The following is a 24,924-nucleotide window of genomic DNA, read 5'->3' as shown; positions in this document are numbered from 1 at the left end:
TGAGCTTTGCCATGCTGGCAGCATGGGAAAAGGGGGAAAAACCCTCTTGTGCATGTTATTATGCTTGGGTAAAGTTCTATCCTGGCGATGGAAGTATTAATGCTGCTTGAGGGATGATACCAGGGTGGTTTGATCACCCTGAAGAGCAGCCACGTGCTTTAGGGTCCCCCATGGGAAGGCTTTTGGCATTCCAGGCCCTTTGGCTGTTGTTTGAAGCCAGCCTTGGGTTCCCATCTCCGGGTGTCTGTGCCGGGAAGCGCTTGGCAGCACCACCTCCTCCTGCGGCACAGCAGCTCCGGCACCCACCGGGCTTTTAATAGCTCCAGGCTTTGGTGCTGATAGAGGAGGATGGGCAGGACTGTTCCCTTCCAACAGCAGCAGCCAAGCGTGAAGTCCTCAGGGCTGAGCCCAGTGTGTAACCCTTGCTGGCCAGGGCAGAGCTGTGTGGAGCCTTTGCCTGCTCCCACAATCCAGGTCCCTGCAGCATCATTGCCCCAGGATGTTGTTTTGGGATCCGGCATCCCCACAGTGTTATTCATCCCAAGATGATCTCCTGAGGTCTAGCATCCCCACATCACTGTCCTTCCAAGATATTCCTTTGGGATCTGGCATCTCTGCAGCATTATTCCCCCTAGATGTTCTTTTAGGGTCTGCTGTCCCCACAGCACCGTTCCCCTTGAGATACATTCATGGGGTCCAGCATTCCTGCAGCATCATTCCCCCAAGATACTATTTTAGGGTCTGGCATCCCTGCAACATCATTCCCCAAGGCATTCTCCTGGGATCCAGCACCTTTGCATCATCATTCCCCATGGATGTTCTTTTAGGGTCTGGCATCCCCACAGCATCATTGTCCCAGTATAATCTCTTGGGATCCTGCATCCCTACAGTATTATTCTCCCCAAGTTATTCTATTGGGATCTGGCATCCCTGCAACATCATTCCCCCCAGGATATTCTCCTAGGATCCAGCACCTTTGCATCATCATTCCCCATGGATGTTCTTTTGGGGTCTGACATCCCCACAGCATCATTGTCCCAATATGTTCTCCCAGGCTCCTGCATCCCTGCAGCATCATTCCCCTCAAGGTGTTCTCCTGTGGGTCTCTGCACCCCATTCAGCTCCTCTGGCTCTTACCCCCATTGCCAGACAACAGCCATTGGTGGCTGAGGTCTGGGAGCTCCTGGCTCCTGCATCAAACCTTCTTGGAAGTGATTTTGGGTGAACTTTGCAGCATTTTGGCTCAATGGGCCAGGAGGTTCTTGTCCTCTCCAGTCTCAGAATGAAAAGTGCTATTGATGCACTGGCTAGCAAGGGACCTCTCATAGCCACAGCTGGTGACACCATGGGGACATCAGCAGGTCCTCAAGGCAAAGCAGTGCACCCAGCAGCACTTCTTTATAGAGAAACACCTCTAAGTTATTAACATGGTAGGTTTGCATATTAGATGGTTTATATGGGTAGTTTATAAAGATCTAGACCTTATTCTGTCAGCTCTCTGCCCCAGGGATGCTGCCCTATGGTGGCCCTGCTATTAGGGATGCTCTGCTGACCCCACACCCCAATACACCCCAACCCTGCTCACTTTAGGACCATTTTGGGTGGATTTGCACCAACTCCAGCCCAACCAGGACCCCAGTTTGTCCGAGCATCACCTCTGGGACACAGGCCACCCCTTAGGCTGGGCACCAGGGATGCTGCTCCTCACCTTGCTTGAACCCATCAGCTTCAGCAATGAGGGTGCGAATTTTCCCTTTTAAGGGCAACGCTGCAGCTGTATCTTCAGATCTCTCTCCTGCCTTTGTGCTGCAGCCATAACATAACTGAAACCAGGATTTTGAGTTCTCCCTTTGATTTATTATGGAGTGGAGCTGGGATGTTTTATTTCAGATGGCACCAGCCCTGGCTGGGGAGGGGGAATGAAGAGGAACTGAGCTCTGCAAGGGAGTCGCTTTAATTATAGGCAAGAGCATCGAGGACCGGATATAACTTGGCACCAGGAAGGCTGGCTTGGAGCAGAGATTTATGTGCTCCCTGACCAACAGTGAAGAAATAAGCTTTATGTTGTATTTAGCTATGCTTTTCCCCTCCCTAACTCAATGGAGAGGGCTGGCATGCTGAGGTCGTCATCTGCTTGGGGATATGGGCATCGCTGCTTGGGGATTCTGGGGCCATGTGCCAGGGTGATGGTCGGGGTGACCTGGTGTCTGTCTCTGACACATGAAGGTGTGAAGGGATTAGTAATGGGGTTTGGCATGTGCATGGCAATGGCTTCCCAAAATACTATCTCCCAGGATGCTCCTTTATGATATTCTCTTGGGGTTGGGTATTTTGGAGGGGCTTGGGATGAGGACCTGTAGGGAATGGCTTGAACCTGCCCAAGAGAGGGGAGACTGAGCTGAGCTCTGAGGCAGAAGCTGTTCCCTGGGAGGGTGCTGAGGCGCTGGCACAGGGTGCCCAGAGAAGCTGTGGCTGCCCCATCCCTGGCAGTGCTCAAGGCCAGGTTGGACACAGGGGCTTGGAGCAGCTGCTCCAGTGGAAGGGGTCCCTGCCCGTGGAACTGGATGAGCTTTAAGCTCCCTTCAACCCAAACCACTCTGGGGTTCCCTATGATTCTATGCCCTTCAGCATCACCCCCAAACCCTCCCCCTTATCCAGTTTGGTGGTGGCTTTGGTAGAGGTGAGCACTGCAACACCAGCTCTTTACTGTGTCCAGCCACCCTGCACGTCCCAAGTGGGGAGGTAACGTGCTGTTCTCCTTCCGCAGCAGCACTGTTTGTCCTGGGTGCTGTCCAGACATCCTCCATGGGGCTGGAGCCGGCCAAGCTGTCCTGGTGCACAAAAGGTCCTGCACCCTGTGTCTGACACCGGGTACGAGGCTTTGAATTCCCTATGAGCCGTTAGCATCACGTCCTGCTCCATGCACAGTGCAGGCACTGAAGAAGGAAGGATGCTTCCAAGAGAGCAAGAACCCCCCCAAAACTCAAGATAGAGAAGCTTTTCCACCTCCAGCATCCCATAAGCTGCTGGGATGGGCAGCACCTATTTGCACATGTATGTATAGGAGCCCAGCACTGAGTAAGGGTGGATTGGGGCTGGATATGGGGGTTCGGTGAAGGTATAAGCATCATGCCAAGCTGGAAGTGTGTTTCTCCTATGGGCAAATCCCACAGGGGATGGAAAATGAGGGATGTTCCTGCCATGCTCTGGTTGTTGACTTTGCAGCAGTTGGATTAAACAGGAAAGTATTGACTTAAATATAGCACCTCGCGGGAGCAGAGGGGTCATGGGAACATGGCCCCCGGCGCCCCGACCACTGCTGTCCCACCTGCAGCTCCCCAAGCAGGGTGGATGCACCCTAATGCACCCTAATGCACCCCAAAACAGTCATTAGGGATATAGGGAGATTCCCAGAGGGAGTCACTGCGGTCACATTCCCAGGGATGCTTGCGTAAAACACCCTCATCCACCCTGAGCATCCTCCCTCCAGTGTGGCTCATCCACCATACACAGGCCATATATCCCTTGGGCAAAGGTTGGCATCTTGGGACCTCTATCCCATCCATTGCCTTTCCATAAATCTCCATAGAAACCAGGTTTTTGGGGCCAGGGTTTGGAGTTTTCTCATTTAGTGGTGTTAGTGGGAATCTATAATTAAAGCTGTTGCAGGGGGAGGATGGGGATGGGTGAATGTTGGCTTCCTCCCCCGGTGCCTGCGCTGATGGGTTGCCTGGTTATTGAGCCCCCACTGCCCTTTGGAGGAAGGTTGGAGGTGGGATGGAGCAAGGAGAAGCTGGAGGGCATTGGGAGGACCCTATCAGCAGCATAGACCCTATGGTGGGACCATCATGAGGCCAAAAGCAGGGGTAGGGGAGTGAATTATCCCAGATCCCATTAACCCTGCCCATATTTAATCCTATCCTTCTCCATTTCCAAACCACCCTTAGATCTGCCCATTTTGCCTCTTTCCTTCCCAGCTCCCAGGGTTCTGAGCACCCTTGGGTGACACAGAGCACGTGGCTGCTGTCACCCATAGCTGTGTCTCTTGTTCCTTGCTCTATCTTTAATTAAAACCCTGTAATTCATTAGCCAACAAGCTCCAACATAGGGGATGGTCTGGCTGGGATACACATCCCTTGATCCCACACACCCCAGGGCAGCACCCACACCTGTGACAGTGTCCATGGGGTGGGATCCATGGGGAGCGAGAGGGTTAGTGCTGGCCTGAGCTGGGTACCAGGGGCTGGCCTTGGCCTGCAGCCGCCTGGCCCAAAGGTCAGGCTCTTGGCAGGGTGCTGGGGCTGCAGGGATGGAGGCTGGGACAGGCTCATTGGGAGCTGCACTTCCAGCCTGCGGAGAGACCCATGGCTCTGTGCCCTGTGCCTGGTGCAGGGGTGCATGGGGAGGACCCTGATGCAGGGATGTACAAGTTGATCCCTGGTGCAGGGGTGTCCATGCAGAGGAGTATGGAGAGGTCCCTGGTGCAGGGATATACAAGGAGGTACCTGGTGCAGGGATGAACATGCAGGGGTGCATGGGGAGGCCCCTGGTGCAGGGATGATATACAGGTTGATCCCTGGTGCAGGGACACACATGCAGAAGTATATAGAGAAGTCCCTGGTGCAGGGGTGCACATGCAGGAGTGCATGGATCGGTCCCTGATGCAGGGATATACAAGTTGATCCCTGGTGCAGGGATGTACAAGGAGGTCCCCAGTGCAGGGATGTACAAGTTGATCCCTGGTGCAGGGATGCACATGCAGAGGTGTATGGAGAGGATCCTGGTGCAGGGGTGCCCATGCAGGGGTGCATGGATCGGTCCCTGGTGCAGAGATGTACAAGGAGGTACCTGGTGCAGGGATGTACAAGGAGGTACCTGGTGCAGGGATGTCCATGCAGAGGTGTATGGAGAGGTCCCTGGTGCAGGGATGCACAAGGAGGTTCCTGGTACAGAGGTGCCCATGCAGGGGTGCATGGATTGGTCCCTGATGCAGGGATATACAAGTTGATCCCTGATGCAGGGGTGCCCATGCAGGGGTGTATAGAGAGGTACCTGGTTCAGGGGTGCACATGCAGGAGTGCACATGCAGGGTGTATGGTTTGGTCCCTGGTACACGGATGTACAAGTTGATCCCTGATGCAGGGATGTACAAGTTGATCCCTGGTGCAGGGATGCACATGCAGAGGTGTATAGAGAGGACCCTGGTGCAGGGGTGCACATGCAGGGGTGCATGAATTGGTCCCTGGTATGTGGGTGCAAATGCAGGGTATATGTATTGGTCCCTGGTGCAGGGATGAACAAGGAGGTCCCTGGTGCAGGGATGCACATGCAGAGGTGCATGGATTGGTCCCTGGTGCATGGGTGCACATGCAGGGTGTATGGAGAGCTCCCTGGTGCAGGGATGCACAGGGAGATCCAAGGTGCTGGTGCCCATGTGCATCCCTGCTCAGGTAGGTCTGCAGTGCTGGGGTGCATGGGAAGGTCCTTGGTGCAGGGGTGCACACAGTGGTTGTGGGTGCAGGGTTGGCCATGCAAGGGTGCATAGGATGGTCCCTGGTGCAAGGGGTGCACGTGAAGGGGTGTATGAAGAGATCCCTGATCCAGGGGTGGACATGCAGAGAGGTTCTTGGTGCAGGGCTATACATGCAGGAGGACCCTGATGCAGGTTGCACATGCAGGCGTGCACAGGGAAATCCCTGGTGCTGGTATCCATGTGCATCCCTGTACAGGGAAATCCTGGTGTGCATGTGAATCCCTATACAAGGAAATCACTGTTGCTGCTGTCCATGTGTATCCCTGAATGGGGAAATCCCTGGTGCTGTTGTCCATGTGCATCCCTGTATAGGGAAATCCTGGTGTGCATGTGAATGGCTGTTGCTGCTGTCCATGTGTATCCCTGTACAGGGAAATCCTGGTGTGCATCTGAATCCCTATACAGGGAAATCATTGTTGCTGCTGTCCATGTGTATCCCTGTATGGGGAAATCCCTGGTGCTGGCGCGCACATGCATCCCTGCATGGGGAGGTCTGCAGTGCTGGAGTGCATGGGGAAGGTCTTTGGCACAAAGGGTTCTTGTGCAAGGGGGCACAGGAAGGTACCTGGTGATGGGGTACATGTGTAGGAGGGGTGCATAGAGAGGTCCTTGGTGCAGGAGTGCACCGAGGGGGTATGGAGGTGTCCCTGGTTCATTAATGCCTGTACAGGGGTGCACAATGAGGACCCTGATGTAGGGTGCATGTGCAAAGGGACATAGGGACATCCAAGGTCCTGCTATCTGTGCTTATCTCTGGACAAGGAAATCCCTGGAGATCAGCAGTGCCGCTGTGCACCTGCATCCCTGCATGAGGAGATGTGCACCTGCATCCTATAAAGGGGCTATAGAGGGCTATAGAGGTGCTGGGGATGGACTCTTCATTAGGGACTGCAGTGATAGGACAAGGGGTGATGGGTTCAGACTGAAACAGGGGAAGTTTAGATTGGATACAAGGAATAAGCTCTTTACTGTGAGGGTGCTGAGGCACTGGAACGGGTTGCCCAGGGAAGCTGTGAATGCTCCATCCCTGGCAGTGTTCAAGGCCAGGTTGGACAGAGCCTTGGGTGCCATGGTTTAGTGTGAGGTGTCCCTGCCCATGGCAGGGGTTGGAACTGGATGATCTTAAGGTCCTTTCCAACCCAAACCATTCTGTGATTCTATGTTTTTATCATTGGTACCCATCTATGAAGGTCAGCTGGGATGGAGGCTCAAAGCTTCCCAGGTCTTATTGCTGTGGTGTTAGTTCATCATTGCAAGGGGTTTATGGGATTCAGAAGCCTTCCCAGGGGTGTTCCCCAAGTGGGAGGTTTCCATCCCTATGTGACATGGGAGGGACCACAGAGGTGAGTGCTGAGGTCTCCCCTTGCTACAACTCCATTGCTGGGCTCCATCACCTGTGTGATGCAGACTGGTCCCAATGGTTCCCACAGCATTGGAGCTGCAGCATGGACTTCTAAATTCAGGATGGAGAAGGTGCTGTCACTTGAAGGGAAGATAGAGTTGGGCAGCACTGGGGTCTGCTCTGTATGGAGTTTCTTCTCCTTCTCCCAGGTCTTTCCTTTGGAAAGCAATGGAAGAAGCTCCCTTCCTCACATCCATCCACCCACATCTACTGACCTCCATCTGCCTGTCTCCACCCGCCTTCACTCATCCATTTCCATCCATCCATTCTCCATTCATTTATCCATCTCCATCCACCTATTTCCATTCATACATACGTCTGTCTACCCATCTCCAACCACTCATCCATCCATCTCCATCCACTCATCCTTATCCTTCTCCACTCCATCTCCGTCTGTCTATCCATCCATCCATCCATCCATGCATGCATCCATACATCTCTACCCACCTTCATCCATGTCCATCCATCTCCATCCATCTCCTCCCATCTCCATCCATCTCTTCCCACCTCCATCCATCTCCATCTACCCATCTTTATCCTTCTCCACTCCATCTCCGTCTGTCTATCCATCCGTCCATCCATCCATGCATGCATCCATCCATGTCTACCCACCTCCATCCGTGTCCATCCATCTCCATCCATCTCCTCCCATCTCCATCCATCTCCATCCACCCATCTTTATCCTTCTCCACTCCATCTCCGTCTGTCTATCCATCCATCCATCCATCCATGCATGCATCCATCCATGTCTACCCACCTCCATCCATGTCCATCCATCTCCTCCCATCTCCATCCATCTCTTCCCACCTCCATCCATCTCCATCCACCCATCCAGCCATCCCCTCCACCTCTCTCCACCACCTATCCCAAACACTAGCCATACACACATGCTTTCCAGAGCAGACATGGTCCATCTTCCAGTCCATCACCTGTTGAAGGCATCAAGCCCACCTTGCACGGACAGAACCCCCTAACCCAAACCCACTGGCATTCCCACCATGGTGTTTCCAGGCCAGGATGTGTCCGGAGAAGCAAACTCAGCCTCTTCCACCCCCTCTCCCTCAACGTGGCTCTGTTTAAAGCTCTGATGGTTGGTCCCCATGGGGCTGTTTCTCCCTCGGTTTCCATGGAGAGGATGGGTGAGGAATTTCAAAGGGAATGGCTCCAGTAAATGAACTCTTCTCTAAAAATAGAGTGTTTGCCTTTGGGTCTTTGGGAACTGTGGCCTGGCCAATGGGAGGGAGAAGGAAAATCAGCATCTGGGTAAAGATATTCCAGTAACTCCTCTTGGAGCTGCTCAGCTTCCGGGGGACTGGTCCCAGTCTGCCCAGTTCATGCCTGCGCTGGGACCAGTTGCTCTGTGACCACCTCTTCTGGTTGCAGATGAGGTTGTCCCCAGGCTGCGTGTCCCTCTGTGCCTTATATAGCTTATTGTGAGTTGAATCTCTTTAGTTTGAGGGGTAGAAGGGTTGAGGGCAGGAACATGCTGGGCTTGTGTGTCCCCATGTCCTGTGATGTCCCATGTCCCCTGGCCATGTCCCTTCTTGGGAATGGCCACCACTATCTTCCACCCCACTGGTGACATCCAAGACACCAACAAACCCCATTAGGACACCTCTGCATGGATATGCTGGGAAAAGGACATCTGTGGTAGTGTCCACCCCTGAAAGATCCACCAGGACACGTTTCCAACATGGGAACTGCCACCACCACATCCCATCTGGAGAAGCCACCATCCCAATGGGGGAACAGCCACCACCCGGTCCCCTCAGGAGAAGCCACCATCATGATATGGGGACACCAGCATCCTCGCATGGGCCTGCAGAGCAGCTCCCTGGCATTGCAATGGGGTTGCTATTTGTGACTGCCTGTTCCCGAGCCCTCCGGTGCTCTCCAAAACAAACAAGAAGGGAGTTGTTTGCATGGGAAGATTGGCATCTCCAAGCCCGGGATATGGTTTCCTGCTTTTTATAGCTGGAGTAGCAGCAGACTCGTCGGCCTGCCCTGATTTGGCATCCTTCTTCTTGCTGTTTTCTGGGTTGGAAGGGCTTCATCCTGACCCCTCAGCAGAAACACCGTCTCTAGCAGTAGGGCATCGGGTTTGCTCCTTCTGGCTCTTTGGTTGCCCCAAACCTCGGTGAGATGGGATGTAGATGGCTCAGAGCCTCAGTAAGCGGAGAGGGGACTCGTCCCTTGGTCATCCGAACCCGGAGCAGGTCAGTCGGTGCTGAAACCCCCTTTCCTTCTCCCCCTTCTCCCCCTTGCCCTGGGGTGCTGCTGTGACAATGACATGGCAGGGAAGGTGTCACCTCTCGCCTTGTTCTGATGTGATGTGGGATATGGGTGTTCCTGGATAGATCCATAGTGTCCCCCCCTGCTGCCCTATTTGCAGCCATGCTGGGTGAGGGGACCCTGAACATGGGGTGTTGCAGGGTTTGATGTCTGTGGGGTGTGGGTGATGCTGGGGATGGAGGCTGTTGTGGGCTCAACAGGGGGTTTCTCATAGTGGTTGCATCCAGGCTGCAGCCAAGGTGATGGATACAGGCTGGGGAGGGCATGTGAAGAGCCAGGGCAAGGGCATGGCATAGGCTGTGTGGGGCTCCTGGGTGCCCATCAGCTCCTGGATGTCTGTGGATTTGTGGGTGCCCATGGTTTCCTGGTACTTGTTGGCACATGGATGTCCATCAGTTCCTGGGTGCCCGTTAGTTCCTGAGCACCCATTGATGCTCATGGACTCCTGTGTGTCCCTGGGTGCCCATCAGCTTCTGGGTACCCATTAGCTCCTGGCTGCTCAGGGACTTCTGGGTACCTATTGGATCCTGGGTGCCCATCAGTTCCCGGGTGCTTGTGAATTCATGGGTGTCCATGGACTCCTGGTGCCTGTTGGATCCTAAGCATCCATCAGTTCCTGGCTGACCATCGTCTCCTGGTTACCTGTACATTTCTGGATGCCCATGGGCTCCTGATACCTGTTGGATCCCTGGTGCTCATCAGCTCATGGGTTCTTGTCATTGTGTGGTTTCTTGTGGATTTGTGGGTGTCCATGAGCTTCTGGTACCTGTTGGATCATGGGAATCCATCAGTTCCTGCATCCCTGTGCACTCTGGATGCCCATTGTCTTCTGGGTATCCATGGACTCCTGGGTACCTGTTGGCTCCTCGGTGCCCATCAGCTCTTGGTTGTGTGTGGGTTCATGGGTGTCCATGGACTCCTGGGTGGGTGCTGGATGTCCATCAGTTCTTGGGTGCCCATGAACTCTGGATGCCCGTAAGCTCCTGGGTGACTGTTGGCTCCTGGGTGCCCATCAGCTGCTTCGTGCCCATTGGTGCCTGTGGACTCCTGGTACCTATTGGATCCTGGGCACCCATCAGCTCCTGAGTACCCATGGGATGTCCACTGGCTTCTTAGTGCCTATGGATTCCTGGTACCTATTGGATCTTGGGAACCTGTCAGCTCCTGGGTACCTATGGGATGTCCATTGGCTTCTGGGTACCCATGGACTCCTGGTTTCTGTTGGCTCCTCAGTACCCAGCAGCTCCTGGGTGCCCATAAGCTCTTTGGTGTTGCCAGGTCCTGGTGCCCATCAGCTCTTGGGTGCATCCACCAGCTTCTGAGCACCCATCAGCTCTTGGGTGCTGTTTGGCTCCTGGATATCTCTTAGGTTCTGGTGCCCCTGGAATTATGGGCCCACATGGGAGCATGGGTGCCCATCAGCTCCTGATGCCCAACAGCTCCTGGTGCCCAATGGATCCTCACTCCCATTTGCACCTCAGTGCCCATGAGTTCCTGGATTCCCTTTGGCCCTCAGGTGCCCATTGTTCTGGTGCCCATCAGCTCCTGGATACCCAATGCCCATTGGCTCCTGCTTCCCATTGGCTTCAAGTACCCATCAGCTCCTGATGCCCTTTGGCTCTTGGGTGCCCATCAGCTCCTGGTGCCCAGTGAATCCTGCTGCCCATCATCCTGTGGCTACCAATCCCTTTCTGATGCCCAGTGGCTCCTGGAGCAACTGGCTCCTGGATGCCCATCACCTCCTGGTGCCCATCATCTCCTGTTGCCCATCACCCCCTGGGTACCAAACCAGTGCCCTCCTGGGTACCCCAAGTTTTCTTGCACCCCCTTCACCTGGATCCACACCACAGGGGCACCCAGGGCATCTCATACCCCCATGTGGCAGAGATGCTGAGGGGTGCCATCATCACTCACCCTTCTCTCTGCCTTCCCTCTCCCCCCAGAATCCCAGTAACTATTGCTTTTTAGGTGCTTTAGGAGGATGCTGGTGAGGATCCAGGGATGCTGATGAGTCAGGGGGTAGCATTGCAGGGCCCAGCACTTAGGGAAGGCAGCAGAGAAGGAGAAGGAGGAGGAGGAGGAGGAGGGGGAGAGAAGAGCAGGGCTGACCTCAGCATCTGGAAAGCTGCACTCTTGGGCCGTGGCCTGCGTGCCGAAAACCGGAGGCCAAAAAAACCCTTCCATATTTGGTGAAAGCTGCTCCAGGGCTCGGGAAAGGCTCCATGCAAACGGGGGGCCAGGAAGCCCCCCCTGCACCCCGGACCACGGCAACACGGGTTCTGCAAGGGGATGGATGGTAGGGATGTGTGTGTGTAAGGTGGGGTGAGCATCACAGATGGGGTGAGAATGGGACATGGGGATGGGGGTCTATGGGATGCTGCCAGCAGCACAGGGAGGATGCTCGGAGAGGCACCAGCATGAATCTGAGCCTTGTATTCGGAGGGGAAGAGGAGAGAGAACCCCTCACACCCCAGCACTGGTGATGCAAACCCTAACTTGAAGGGAAGATCCTATGGCAAAAGCCCCACAATGCATTTAGAGGGTGCTGTGGGAAATGAGGCTCCTGCCATCTCCCTGTTTCCCATCCCACCGGCACCGGTCCCAGCGCTGCCGGTCACCGGGATGGCACCGGGATTCCCAGCATCCTTCCCCCCCCACCCTACAAAACTGCTCCAGCTCCTTTATTTGTTATTCCTGTTTTATTTCTCACACTTAAAAGCAGAATTGCAGCCAGGCCGTGTCCTTTGGGATGAATCACGGCAGCCGAGAAGTCAAAGAAGGGAAAACAACTGCATTCTCAGTGCATCCGTTTGGGGCTGAAGCCACCCTCCTCCTCCTCCTCCTCTCTCTCCTCCTCTTCCTCCCTGTCCTGGAGGCGGCTCTGGTGCTGGGTTTCTCCATGGGAGCATCCCTGCACGAATCAAGGCTCCTCTGTGAGCTGGGAGCCTGGGAAAAACCACGAGTGAGGGAAAAGCAAACATCTCCATCCCCAGGACTGTGAATAAACACTGAGTATTATTAGTAACCCAAGTGGAGCTGAATCAGAGCTGCTGATTTATGCTCTTCATTACGCTTTGGAAAAGCGGCTCCAGCTTTCCTTACCCGTGGGAGAGCTGAGTGGCTGGGCTGGGAAGGGATGCAGCCCCGGATGTGATGCTCCACAGCATCACCCTGGCTTGGATACGGGTCCTGGTGCTCCCCTGGGGTGTGGAGAGTGGTTCTGCAGGACATGGGGACTGGTGGTTCCAGGGATGGAGGTGGCTTGTACCGAAGGGATGGTCATGGTTGTGACTGGTGCCCAGTAAAGGCAATGGCCAATACAAGGGATGGGTCTGCTGGTATCCAAGGATGGAGGTAGCTGGTGTCAAGGGATGGTCATGGCTGGTGTCAAGGGATGGTCATGGCTGGTACCAAAGGATGGTCATGGCTGGTACCAAAGGATGGTCATGGCTGGTGCCAAGGGATGGTCATGGCTGGTACCAAAGGATGGTCATGGCTGGTGCCAAGCGATGGTCATGGCTGGTGCCAAAGGATGGTCATGGCTGGTGCCAAGGGATGGTCATGGCTGGTGCCAAAGGATGGTCATGGCTGGTACCAAAGGATGGTCATGGCTGGTGCCCAGGGATGGGGCGACTTGTACCCATGGATGGCAGTGGCTGGTACCAGGGATGGAGATGGCTGGTACCTGAGAATTGAAGTAGCTGGTAACCAGGAGATATTCATGAATGGTGCCCAAGGATGGAGGTTGCTGGTACCAAGGGATAGTCATGACTAGTGCCCAGCAATGGAGGTGACTGGTGGTCAGGAATGGCAGTGGCTGATACCAGGGATGGAAGTTCCTTGGGATACCCAGGGATTGAGGTAGCTGGTAACCAGGAGATAGTTGTGACTGGTGCCCAAGGATGGAGGTGGCTTGTACACAGGGATGGTGGGGGCTCCTATCAGTGTTGATTACTGGTACTCAGGGATGGGTTAACTGGTACCCAAGGATGGCAGTGACTGAGACGAGGGATGGATGTGGCTGGTATCCACAATGGAGGTGTCTGGTGCCTAGGGAAGGAAGTGGATGGTACCAGTGATGGAGGTGATTGGTACCTAGGGATGGGATGACATTCCCTGGAAATAAGAGGATTGGTATCCAGGGATAGGGGGACTTGTTCACAGGGATAGAGTGACATTAGCAGGGATGTGGTAACTGGTAACCAGGGATGAGGAGGACTAGTACCAGGGATAGGTGGCTTGTACCAGTAATGGAGTTTACTGTTGCCTAGGGATGGAGGTGACTGGTACCCAAGGTGCCAGCCAGGGGCTTTTCCAGCTGTGCGAGCAAGTTTTATGTGTTGGGATGATGCTCTTTGGTGTCTGTCGCCTTGGGATGGATGGAAGCAGCTCTGGTTTTGTTTCCAAGTCTTTTATCTCCAGGAGTTCGATAGGAATTAAGCTAAGGGTGCATTAAGCTTGAGCATTCACTATGCACTGCATGGGGCAGAGGACTATCCCCATGGGCCAGTGGCTCCCACTATATCCCAGCTATATCCCAGCTCCCTCTAGTGGGATCTATCCTGGGAAGAAGCATCCAGGGAAAGAAAGGGTGCAGAAATTCCACTTTCCATCCAAACTGGGAATGGGGAACTCGAGGTGCAGAGGTTCAGGCTGCTCCTAGCACAACCCTGCTACGAGACACTAGAGAATCCTCCCTCCCCAGCCCAATAGTGTAGAGCATCAGGAGCTGACTGGGGGGAAAACAACTTGGATTCATTTATTCTTCCCACTTCGGAGGGGTGGGAATAGTTCTGCTTGAAGCAGGATTAGCTCCTCCTTCAGCAGCTGCAAGAAGGACGAGCTGGGAAGGCCCCGAGTGGCAAATCCCACTCCCAAAATGGCCCTAAACGCTCCAGGTTTTCCCTAAAGCAGGATAGTTTTGCCCCAAAACGTGGTCTCAAAGGCAAAATCCCCTATGGCTGAGCCCTGACACAACTCATTACACCAATGGCCCCAGAGAGATGCTGCAGGTCCAGGAAGGGAATCTGGGGTGAAACTGTGTCTCCAACAGATAAGGAGATTCCCCCTTCCCTTGGGATGTGATGTTAACATCCCAGACTGGGTGATGACAGCACGTGTGACACCCTCCTGTGCATCCCAGCATCCAGTGACCCAGTTCCCATCGCATCATTGCATGCACTGATGTGTGCATGGTCTCAGCCTGGGCTCTAAGGCTGAAGCTGTTTGATGGTTGGGATTCCTCCTGGATGCACATCCCTGCTCTCCTTTCCCCCCCCCCAGATTCCATGTTTCTGTACAGATTAAGGTTTGGGGACTTCATTTCTCTATGGATGCCTCTTTGTTCAGAGGGGATGGAAGCAGGACACAATTCCCAGGTCCTGTTTTTAACCCTTTAAGATACTTTCAAACCCAAGGGATGCTCAAGCTCCTCCTGCATCACTGTGCCCAGGCAGGGAAAATAAAGCTGATGGGTTTGCACCCAGAGGCTTATGAAGATATAATACAAGCAAGCTGGGAGAGCTCCCATCCCTCTTCAGGAGGCCAAGCAGGGCAGTATTCCCAATTCCAAATGGGAAAAACTGGGGGAAAACCCATTCCTGAGCCCCCTTTACCATGTATGGGATGCTGCTGAACCCCCACATCCCCAGTGCTGCATCCGCTCCATCACTGGGTTTACAGGAGCATCCTCACCATGCTGCCACAAACCTTTGGGATATGGGGGTGAGCCCTTTGTCTCCATCCCAATGGATCAGGATGTGTTTGCTAGGAGGGTTTGGGTTGTTTTGGGGGGGGTAAGGAAACACCCAGGTTGCCAACACCTCAAAGCTGGTCCGAAAGGAAACCTAAAGGTGTTTACAAAGAGCCGCTGGGCTAAAAATAACCGGCTCATATTTTAGACGGGCCTAAAAATAGGCAGCGCTGTTGGAGTGGCCAAACACTCCCAGGAATTTCCTGTGGGCTGCGGGCCGCCTGCAGGGGGGTCCGGGATCGGCGGCCATCGGGAATAGCCGGCATCGCTCCGGCTTTCCCTTTCCTATGGGATGCGCGATGATCTCCATTGGGCCCCTCGGTGCGCAGTGGGATTTAAGCGGTGCAGGCAGCGATGGGTTTAACCCTTCTCCATCCATCCTTCCTCCCCCGATAGCATCCAAAGAGGTTGGGTGGGTTTGAGAGAGGTTTTTCAGTCCATCAGGAGGAAGCTCAACCTTAATAGTAGACAGCAGAGAATCTACCGGCTATGCGACCTCGGGAAGATGCTGTGTTAAATGAAAGGATCGGCTCAAGGGTGGTGTTTGGGAGGTGGGAAGGACCCTGTGCAGATGGAGGGATCCCCCTGCTCGCCTCGGGAACAGGCATTCCTATGGGAATGCTGGAGGGCGTTGCTGCAGGCGGAGCAGCCGGTCCCCATTGCAGCGGCGTCACAGCGACGCAGGGGCTGCGGTTTGAATGAGGCAGGGATGGATTGCAATGGGAATGGGATGGGGATTGCAATGGGAATGGGATGGGGATTGCAACCTGGATGGGTCAGGGATTGCAATGGGAATGGGATGGGGATTGCAACCTGGAATGGGATGGGGATTGCAACCTAGATGGGTCGGGGATTGCAACCTGGATGGGTCAGGGATTGCAATGGGAATGGGATGGGGATTGCAACCTGGATGGGTCAGGGATTGCAATGGGAATGGGATGGGGATTGCAACCTGGATGGGTCAGGGATTGCAATGGGAATGGGATGGGGATTGCAACCTAGATGGGTCAGGGATTGCAACCTGGAATGGGATGGGGATTGCAACCTAGATGGGTCAGGGATTTCAATGCAGATGGACCCAGGTTTGCAACCCTGATGGGTCGGGGATTGCAATGGGAATCAGTTTGGGATTGCAACCCAAATGGATCAGGGATTGCAACACACATGGTCTGAGGATTCCAAACCAAGTGCATCTGGGATTGCAGCCCATATGAGCCATGGACTGCAATGCAGACAGCCCCAGGATTGCAAACCAAGTGGGTATGGGATTGCAGTGCAGATGGACCTGGGGTTGCAACCTCAATGGGTCTGGGTTTGCAACAGGAATGGGTTTGGGATTGCAACCAAATGGTTCTGGGGTTACAGCCCAAATCAGTCCAGAACTGCATCCCATATGGGTCCAGGATTGCAGCCAGATAGGTCTGGGATTGGAGCCCAGATGAGCCTGGGATTGCAATGCAAATGGATCCAGGATTGAAATCCTGATGGGTCTGGATTGCAGTGCGGATGAGCCTGGGGTTGCAACTGGAATGGGTCTGGGATTGGAACCCAAATGAGCCTGGGATTGCAATGCGGACAGACCCAGGCTTCCAAACCAAGTGGGTCTGGGACTGAAACCCAGATTACTCTGGGGTTACAGCCCAAATGGGTCCAGAACTGCAGCCCAGGTGGGTTGGGATTGCAGCCAGGTTGCTGGGTCTGGGATTGGTACTTAAATGAGCCCTGTATAACAGCACTGATGGACCCAGGATTGCAACCCAAGTGGATCTGGGGTCCCAACCCAGAACAGCCCAGGACTGCAACCCAAATGCATCAGGGTTGCAACCCAGATGGGTCCAGAACGGCAACAGAAATGGGTCTGGGGATGGCAACACAGCTGGGCCTGGGGTTCAATCCCAATGGGAGTGGGACTGGAAAACATGGGGCCTAGGTTCCAACCTAAATGAGTCCAAGGCTGCAGCCCACATGGACCCAGGTTTGAAACCCATTCAGCTCTGGGACTGGAGAATAGATGGGTCCAGGACTGGAACCAGGATGGGCCTGGGATTGCAACTCAAATGCACGTGGGACTGCAAACCAGGTGGGTCTGGGATTGGAATCCAAATGGGCTCAGGTTTGCAACCCAGCTGGCTCTGGGACTGCAACAGAAATGGGTCTGGGACTGAATCCCAGATGAGCACAGGATTGCAATGCAATTGGGTCTAAGATTACAACACAGGTGGGTCTGGGATTGCAACTGGAATGAGTTTGGGATTGCAGCCCAAATGGGTCTGGGATTGGAACCCAGAACATCCCAGGATTGCCACCCAGATGGGTCTGGGATTGACCTAAGGTTGCAGCTCATTGCAACCTACATGGGCCTGGGATTACAACAGAAGTGTGTTTGGGACTGGATCCCAGAGAAGTTTAGGATTGCAGTGCAGATGGGTCCAGGACTGCAATGCAAATGGATGTGGGATTGCAACCCAGGCGGGTTTGGGATCGCAGCAGAAGCAGCTCTGGGATGACCATGGTGCTGCAGAAGAAATTGCAGGAGCCTCTGCTTTGCAAACAGCTCATTACCCCTAATGCAATTAGCTGTACGGGTGCACTGCAGCCACCCATCCTGCCCACACCGGGTGCTGCAGGTCCCTCCTCCCTGATCCCACTGCCAGAGCCTATGTAATACACCTCGCCTCTCATTATATGCACTGAGTTGAACGTTCTCAGCCATGGAGGGTGCCGGGGGGGACACCAGATGGTCGCACAGCATTGCACCCATGGATGGGTGCACTGTCCCCGGGATGAGATGCTCCTCATCCTCATTACCAAGAGGAAATGTACCGGCTGCAATGGGAGGAAGCAGCCCTGCTGCACGCCGTTGCTGTGGCAACGGGCTGAGCGGCTAATTACATCTAATTACCCAAGCAGGAGGGGAGCGGTACAAATGGATCCGGGCAGGGTGCATCACCCCGCAGGCAGGGATGTGGGTGCTGAGGTGATGATGTGGGGAGAAGCAGGCTTGCTCCGTGCCTCGGTGTCCCTGTTTGCGAGGTGGGGAGGGGGACACGGTACCCAGGGACCCCATTGATGGGGATGGAGACCCCAAGGATGCTGAGCACCCTAACTCAGTATGATCCCTGCATCCCCCTCTCCCCTAAAATCCCACGCCCCAAGAAGCATCACTCCCCCCCCTCAGTACAACGTCTTCCTCCGGCAAAGCCTCTCCACCAGCATCTTCCCAGCAGGATCCGGCCCTGCCTGCATCCATGCGCGTGTGTGGGCACGGCTCAGCCTCCGTCTCCCATTGCTCCCTCCTGCCCGTGCCTCGGTAGCACCCGGGGCCGGGGACCCGTGTGCAGCCCCGGACGCATCCTGCGGGAGGGCTTCGGATACCTCTATTCCTATATATATATATATACACACACACAGAACCCTACTGATATAAATAGCTCCTCTGCTTTATCCCCCTCCTTGCTGCATCCCGGCATTCCAGCTGCTTGGAAGGGGGAGATCTGTGTGTGTGTATATAGATACATCTATCCCATATCTCTTATTCCTTGGGCCGTGTGGGCCGGACCGACCCCGGGACCCGCATGCTGCAGATGGTGAGGACTCTGGCGCAGTTCACCATCGCGCTGGAGGACATGCGAGACATCGGGGACGGCATCGACGCGGCCTTCGCCTCCTCCGGGCTCGGGGGAGCAGCCGAGGAGCTGCCGGACAAGGGTTGTGGCAGCCGCGGTGGGACCGAGGTGATGGGAACGGGATGGGAACGGAGGGATGGAGAGGAGAAGGGGGATGTGGGATGGGGGGTGTATGGACGGTGCATGGATGCGTCATGTTTGGACACGTGCGAGCCCGGCAGAGCCTGGGACCTGCAGGGTCTGGGTGGTGATTGCCGTGGCAACGGTGGCTCCATCCTCATCCTCAGCCTGACGCCCCCGGGGTCTGCAGGGAAAGGGGGATGCTCCCACCCGGAGGGGGTGATGGAGGGGCTGAAGCCATCGCTGCCACCCCCCTCCCCATGATGATTTACACCATGGAGGCATTGGTTGGGGGGGAAATGCCACAATTCCCATCGTGATCCCGAGGGTGCTGAGCATCCTGGGGGAGGCAGGATGATGCTGGGGTGCGGTAGGGGTGCCCCAGGGAGAGCAGATGAAGACCAAAGCAACATCAACCCCACTGGGAGATGCTTTGCTGGGGTAATGGATGCAGTGGGTGCATCCTGCCCCTGCCTGGGTACCACTTCCCCCTGTCAGGATGCTGCATTACCTCCAGCTTCTCGTCCCCCTGATGGGATAATACCACTGCTGTAACAGTGGAACAAATCCCCTTTCCAACAGTTGGGCCTCATCCTGCATCTCCCCACTGCTGCAGATCTCTAGCTGCTGGTGCAGTGTGTGGTGCTGAGCCTGTTCATCTCCTTAATCTGGCCCTTTGCTTTGGTCCTGAGCTCTGGAACATACTGGGAGCATCATATTGAGATGGGGAGCTACAGGTTGTGAGAGGGTTGAGGAAACTGAGGCAGGATGGGGCTGGCAGATGCTCTGTACCCCTAAAGCCCATCCACTATGGGAGCCCTTCAGCCCATGCTTACAACAGATGAATCCAGCAGTGAGAGTGTGTAATGAAGTGGGGAGGTCTCAGCCGGTGTTCCCAAGGACTCCAGCATTGAGGGGGCAGAATTCCTGCAGGGATTTGGACCCGTCACTGTTATGTATGGCTCTAAACAGGGGTTTCCTCCATGCTTGGCAGAAATGACCAATACTGGCTTGGTGGGTGAGAGGGGAAACTGAGGCACGGCTCTGTTCTCCAGCACCGAGCAGGATCGGGCCCGGATCCCTCCTCATTGCTCCTTGGGGACAGTGGGGAGATGGTGGCCTCCATCTGTGGTGAGGTTGGTTGGGATAAAGCCTCCTCCTATGGTTGCAGAGTGGCTTTGCCCACAAGTGTCCCCAATGAGAGCATGCGCTCAACCCACAAGGAGATGGGGGATACAGGGGTTTGGTGGCTCCAGTAGGTCAGGGGAACCCGGTCCCAATGTGCTGTGATGTCCTGGTGGGACATCTCCATACCCAGGGCTGTTGGGGTGCCTGAGCATCCTTTGCAGGGCCCTTGTCCTCAGAGCTTTAGTGGCATCCCTGCATCTACAACGCTTGGGGTATCCCAACACCCATGGCCTTTGGGGGTGTCCTGGTTAATGGGATCCTTTGAGTGTGCCCAGGTCCATTGGAGCATCTCCACATCCAGGGCTTTTGGAGCATCGTTGCACTCAATGTATTTGGGGTGTCCCTGCACCCACAGTTTGGGGTGTCTCTGTACTTCAGATGGTCTCCAGGAACAGGACCATTGCAGTCTCCATACCCAGTACATGGGAGCACCTCCTTTCCTAGGGCCAGCAGATGGTCTCTGCACCCAAACCATTTGGGGTGTCCCACACCCAGGGGCTCTGCAGGGTCTGCTCATGCAGAACTTTTGGGGTGTCTGCACCAAGGATGCACTTGGAGCATCCCTGCACCAAAAACCTTTGGGGCATCTCTGCACTCGGTGTCTTTGGAGCTCCTCCACATGCAAACCTTTTGGGGTATCTCACACCCAGGGTCTCTGGAGCATCTCTGCACCCAAGACATTTGGGGTATCACTGCACCAGGGTCCTTGCAGCATCTTCTACCCAAACCTTTTGGGGTGTCTCTGCACTCGAACCCTTTGGAGCATCTCTGCACCCAAACCTTTTGGGGTGTCTCACACCCTGGGCTCTGGAGCATCTCTTTTGGGGTATCTCTGCACTCAGCACCTTTGGAGCACCTTGCCCCAAGCTGAGCTCCAGGGGTGTCCCCCCAAGTGCTGCACACAAGGAGGGTCTCCAAGCCCCACAACCAAGAAGCCCCCAACCCATCAGCTTCCTAAGGCTGGCAGCCCATCCCTCACAACCACCTCCCCATTCCCCCCATGCCCCATTAACCCTCCTCTCATAGCTCCCCGATAGAGGATTCCTATAGGACCCCTCGGAGCGGAGCCTCCCATGTAGGGCCATGTAGACCCATGTAGGGCTGTGAGATCCAGGGCGGAAACCAGGCGTCTCTGTGCGCTCCGTGTCATGTACTTCCTAATCCTCCTGGATTCCTCCAGCGGGGTGGAGAGGGAGCGGAGGGGAGCTGGACACCAGCCGGGCTCCTCCGGCTCTCAGCCTCCCACCGGGCCCCAGTGCCGGCACCCACACCAGTGCACAGCTCCCCTGCATTGGGGTACCCCAAAACTCACCCTCTGTTTCTTCCCACCCGGGGCAGGACATGAGGAAACACGTCATCATGACGCTGCTGGACACGGAGCAGTCCTATGTGGAGTCCTTGCGCACCTTGATGCAGGTATGGCCCCATATCATGGGGTGATTGTCCCTTCCTTGTCCTTGTCACCGTCCCCCGGAGCCCAGGTTGGACCCTGGATGCACCCCAAGGCACCTATGTGGTGTTGGGGTGGATTGGGCACGGGTGGCAATGGGGATGTTGGGACAATGGGGACAGAGGTGGGAGCAGTGTGGCAATGGGGTCAAGAACAGGGTGAGGGGGTCACCTCTGTCCCCCACATCAAGCCCATAGTGTTCCTGGTGCGTTGTCACCTTGCAGGTATCGTGTCCCCAACCCTTTTATGTGCTTACCCCCTAAAAGCTCTTCCTGGTGTTGCACCCCATCCCCTGGGCTGTTGCTGGTGCTTGTCCCACTATGGGGGACCCCTTACACCCCCATTCCCTTTCCTCCCCTTGTCTGCTCAGTGCAGCCATGGGCCAAAGGGGTTTTCTCCTTCCTTTTCTCACTGAGCTGGTTCCAACCCCCCTGGCCCGAGGGTCCACCCCACATTTCAGATGGTAATGAAGGTTAATGGTGGTCAACGCCCTGGAGACTGAGTCAGGCTGCTCTGGGTTGTCCAACCACATCGCTGCAGGTGGAAGCACCTAACACCCAGAGCTCTGCTCTGGCCCATGGGAAGCAGTGCCTATGGGGCAAGGGTATGGGGCACCCGTTATCCCAGCACCCAGCCAGGCTCTGCCCACAGACCCCCATAAGGACCCAGATGTTATTACAGGAGGGAAGGACCCGCTCCTAGTACAGATGTTCCCATGGAGGGGTGAGAGGACCCTGTTGCTGAGGGTTACTTGGGGGAAGCTGTATGGGGTTTGGAGCCAGGTGATGTCCCTCTGGACCTGGCATGGATGAGGCCATCCCGTCTGAGGCTGGTTGGAGACTGGAACTCCAGCTCCCCACTAGAAGGACTGGTTGGACATGGGTGGGAGCCACAGGGTGTGAATGCCTGAGCCCTTGCCCATCCTGACATGGTGAAACCAAAGGGATCTCCCTTCTGGGATGGAGTCCCAGGCCTCAAGGTGCTCCCCATCTCAACCAGGACAAGGTGATCAGACCCATGACATGGCCTGGTGATGCATAGCATGGTGGCTATCAGGACAAGGACCACCTTGGAGCATCATCTTCCAGCCAGTATAGAGGGTGCATGGGCAAGCCCTGCCTGCTCTCCCTGTGAACCAATGTAGGGACTTGTCGGCTTCCCTATATGTTCCTTGCTCCCCCAGTCTCATGGCAGGTGGGATGCATGGCACAGCTCACACTGGGTGTGTTGGCTGCAGTAGGGCAGGTGATGTGGGTTAGGACCCTCAGGAAGGGTTTGGCCCTTCTAACTGGGGTCTCCACAAGACACCCACCATCAGCATGAGGAACCTCTTCCTTGGGATGATTCCTCCTTTGCCACATTGGATGGAGGTGTCCGAAGCCACTCGAGGTGGGTCCTGTCCTCACCACCCATCTGCATGGTCCTCCCACCATCCTGGAGGACACCATCACCCCAACCCAGTCAAGCAGAGGAGGCAGCAAGGCTGGAGAAGACCTTCCCCACCCTGCATCCATTGCAAATCCAGCTCTTCCCTTCCTGCTCCTGCAGCTCTGCCCCACAGCAGGAAAGGGTTTTCATAGCCTTGCAGAGCTGCTTTTCCTGCCTGCCCTGAGAGTGCCTCATTGGCCATTGCCCACATTGCCCCCATTGGCCATTGCTGGGTGCAATGATGCAGGGGTTGATCCACCACCAGCCCTTCCTGGTCTCAAACACCCTAAATCCCATCAGGAATGCATCAGCTTTCGGATGCCATGGTTGTGTTGCTGTGATTTCCAGGCAAGATCAGGCTCTGTTGCAGATGGATGTGACCAGGGCTCATGAGAGCAAAGACTTGGAAACTCTCAAGCCCATGGCTGAGGGACAGAGCACATCCTCATGCAGACCTGTCCCGGTCCCACACTGCAATGGGGATGCACTGAGTGGGATGGGACCCAGGGAAGATGCGATGCAAAACCTTGGACCTGGTGCTGTCTGGTCCTTCTGGTGGCTCCAGTGTTCACTGGGGAACCCCTGCTGCAGGATGCCACCAATCCCCATACTGAGCATCCCCATTCAACAGGAGGTGAAATATTCCTACTGGGATAGGTGGGAAAAGCAACCTCTGTGCACCCCAATGCCTTCCCTTCCCCATAGGGTTACATGAAGCCACTGAAGCAACCGGAGAACTCTCTGCTGTGTGACCCATCACTGGTGGATGAGATCTTTGACCAGATCCCGGAGCTGCTGGAGCACCACGAGCAGTTCCTGGAGCAGATCCATGACTGTGTGCAGAACTGGCACGAGAAGCAGAAAGTGGGCGACCTACTGGTGCAGTCGGTAGGTCCTTGTGGGGTGGATTCCCCTATGGGACCCCAGCTCCGGCTGGAGAAGTTTGGGATCGAGAGGCAGGGAAGTGATTACAGCACAGGCCAAACAGGCCTGGGATGGAGAACAGGAGATAATCTCCAGGCCTGCTGTCTGCTTAGCGTAATGTGCAAACCAAGGGGGGTGGATGGGGGGTGAACCCTCCCCACTCCAGCCCTGAGCCGGTTTAACCCTTGGGGCAGCTTCTTCCAGGCTGATCCGGGATGTCCATGCTGGATCTATCCCCTTTTCCCCTCCCAGTTCTCCAAGGACGTGCTGGTGAACATCTACTCTGCCTACATCGATAACTTCCTCAATGCCAAGGATGCTGTCAGGATTGCCAAGGAAGCCCGGCCGGCATTCATGAAGTTCCTGGAGGTGGGTCCTGCTTCTTGTCCCCATGGATGGTCCAGAGCCACTTGCAAGGCTGCTGGTGGGGTGGGATAGGGGTTAATGGGAAGAAACTGGTGATTTATGGTCAGACTGGGATATTCCGCCTGTGGTCTTCTTGGTTCTGTTGCAAAGAGGGAGAGTTGGGATGAACTGGAGTCACTCCAGGTGGTGTAAGGAGGAGTCACCCTGACTCTAAATGGGTGTTGTTCCTGATCCTGTGCTGGTGGGACAACCACCATGTCCAACCTGATGGGCCCATCCTTGTCTCCCATGTGTGTTTTGCAGCAAAGCATGCGGGAGAACAAGGAGAAGCAGGCTCTGTCTGACCTGATGATCAAACCAGTGCAGAGGATCCCACGCTACGAGCTGCTGGTGAAGGTGGGTGCGGGCAGGAGGGTGCCTGGACCTCAACCCCATTAACAGGAGCTTTTAGGGTCTCAGGTCTCTGCTGGCCTCTTCTCCCATCCCTTGACCCAGAGTTGGTGTCCCCAAGGGTACTCATGGCTGGGGATGGTCACCCTGAGGATGTCACCCTGAGGATGTCACCCTAAGGATGTCACCCTAAGGATGGCACCCTGAGGTTGTCACCCTAAGGATGTCACCCTAAGGATGTCACCCTGAGGATGTCACCCTGAGGATGTCACCCTAAGGATGTCACCCTGAGGATGTCACCCTGAGGTTGTCACCCTGAGGATGTCACCCTGCTGTCCCCCATCAACACGGGTGTGAAGTCCCCTTCCCCTCTACCTTCCTGCTGCAGGGTTGGACACAGCAGCACCATCCGGGAACCCTGTGCCTCAGTTTCCCTGTGCCAGGGGCACTCTT

General features: G+C 55.3%; 1 protein-coding gene across 1 annotated transcript in view; it reads left to right on the top strand.

Annotated features, from left to right (window-relative positions):
* The window catches only part of ARHGEF17 (Rho guanine nucleotide exchange factor 17), a 36,907-nt gene that overhangs the window by 3,375 nt on the left and 8,608 nt on the right, over window positions 1-24,924 (top strand). The window contains exons 2-5 of the mRNA XM_034074579.1: window positions 21,252-21,329; window positions 23,497-23,679; window positions 23,968-24,084; window positions 24,385-24,477. Of these exons, the coding sequence (XP_033930470.1) occupies window positions 21,252-21,329; window positions 23,497-23,679; window positions 23,968-24,084; window positions 24,385-24,477 (471 nt within the window). The remainder of the gene's footprint in view (window positions 1-21,251; window positions 21,330-23,496; window positions 23,680-23,967; window positions 24,085-24,384; window positions 24,478-24,924) is intronic.

The sequence above is a fragment of the Melopsittacus undulatus genome, chromosome 2, assembly GCF_012275295.1.
Source record: "Melopsittacus undulatus isolate bMelUnd1 chromosome 2, bMelUnd1.mat.Z, whole genome shotgun sequence".
Taxonomy (NCBI): Eukaryota; Metazoa; Chordata; class Aves; order Psittaciformes; family Psittaculidae; genus Melopsittacus; species Melopsittacus undulatus.
Note: the sequence above shows the minus strand (reverse complement) of the source record. Positions and strands in the feature narration are given on the sequence as shown.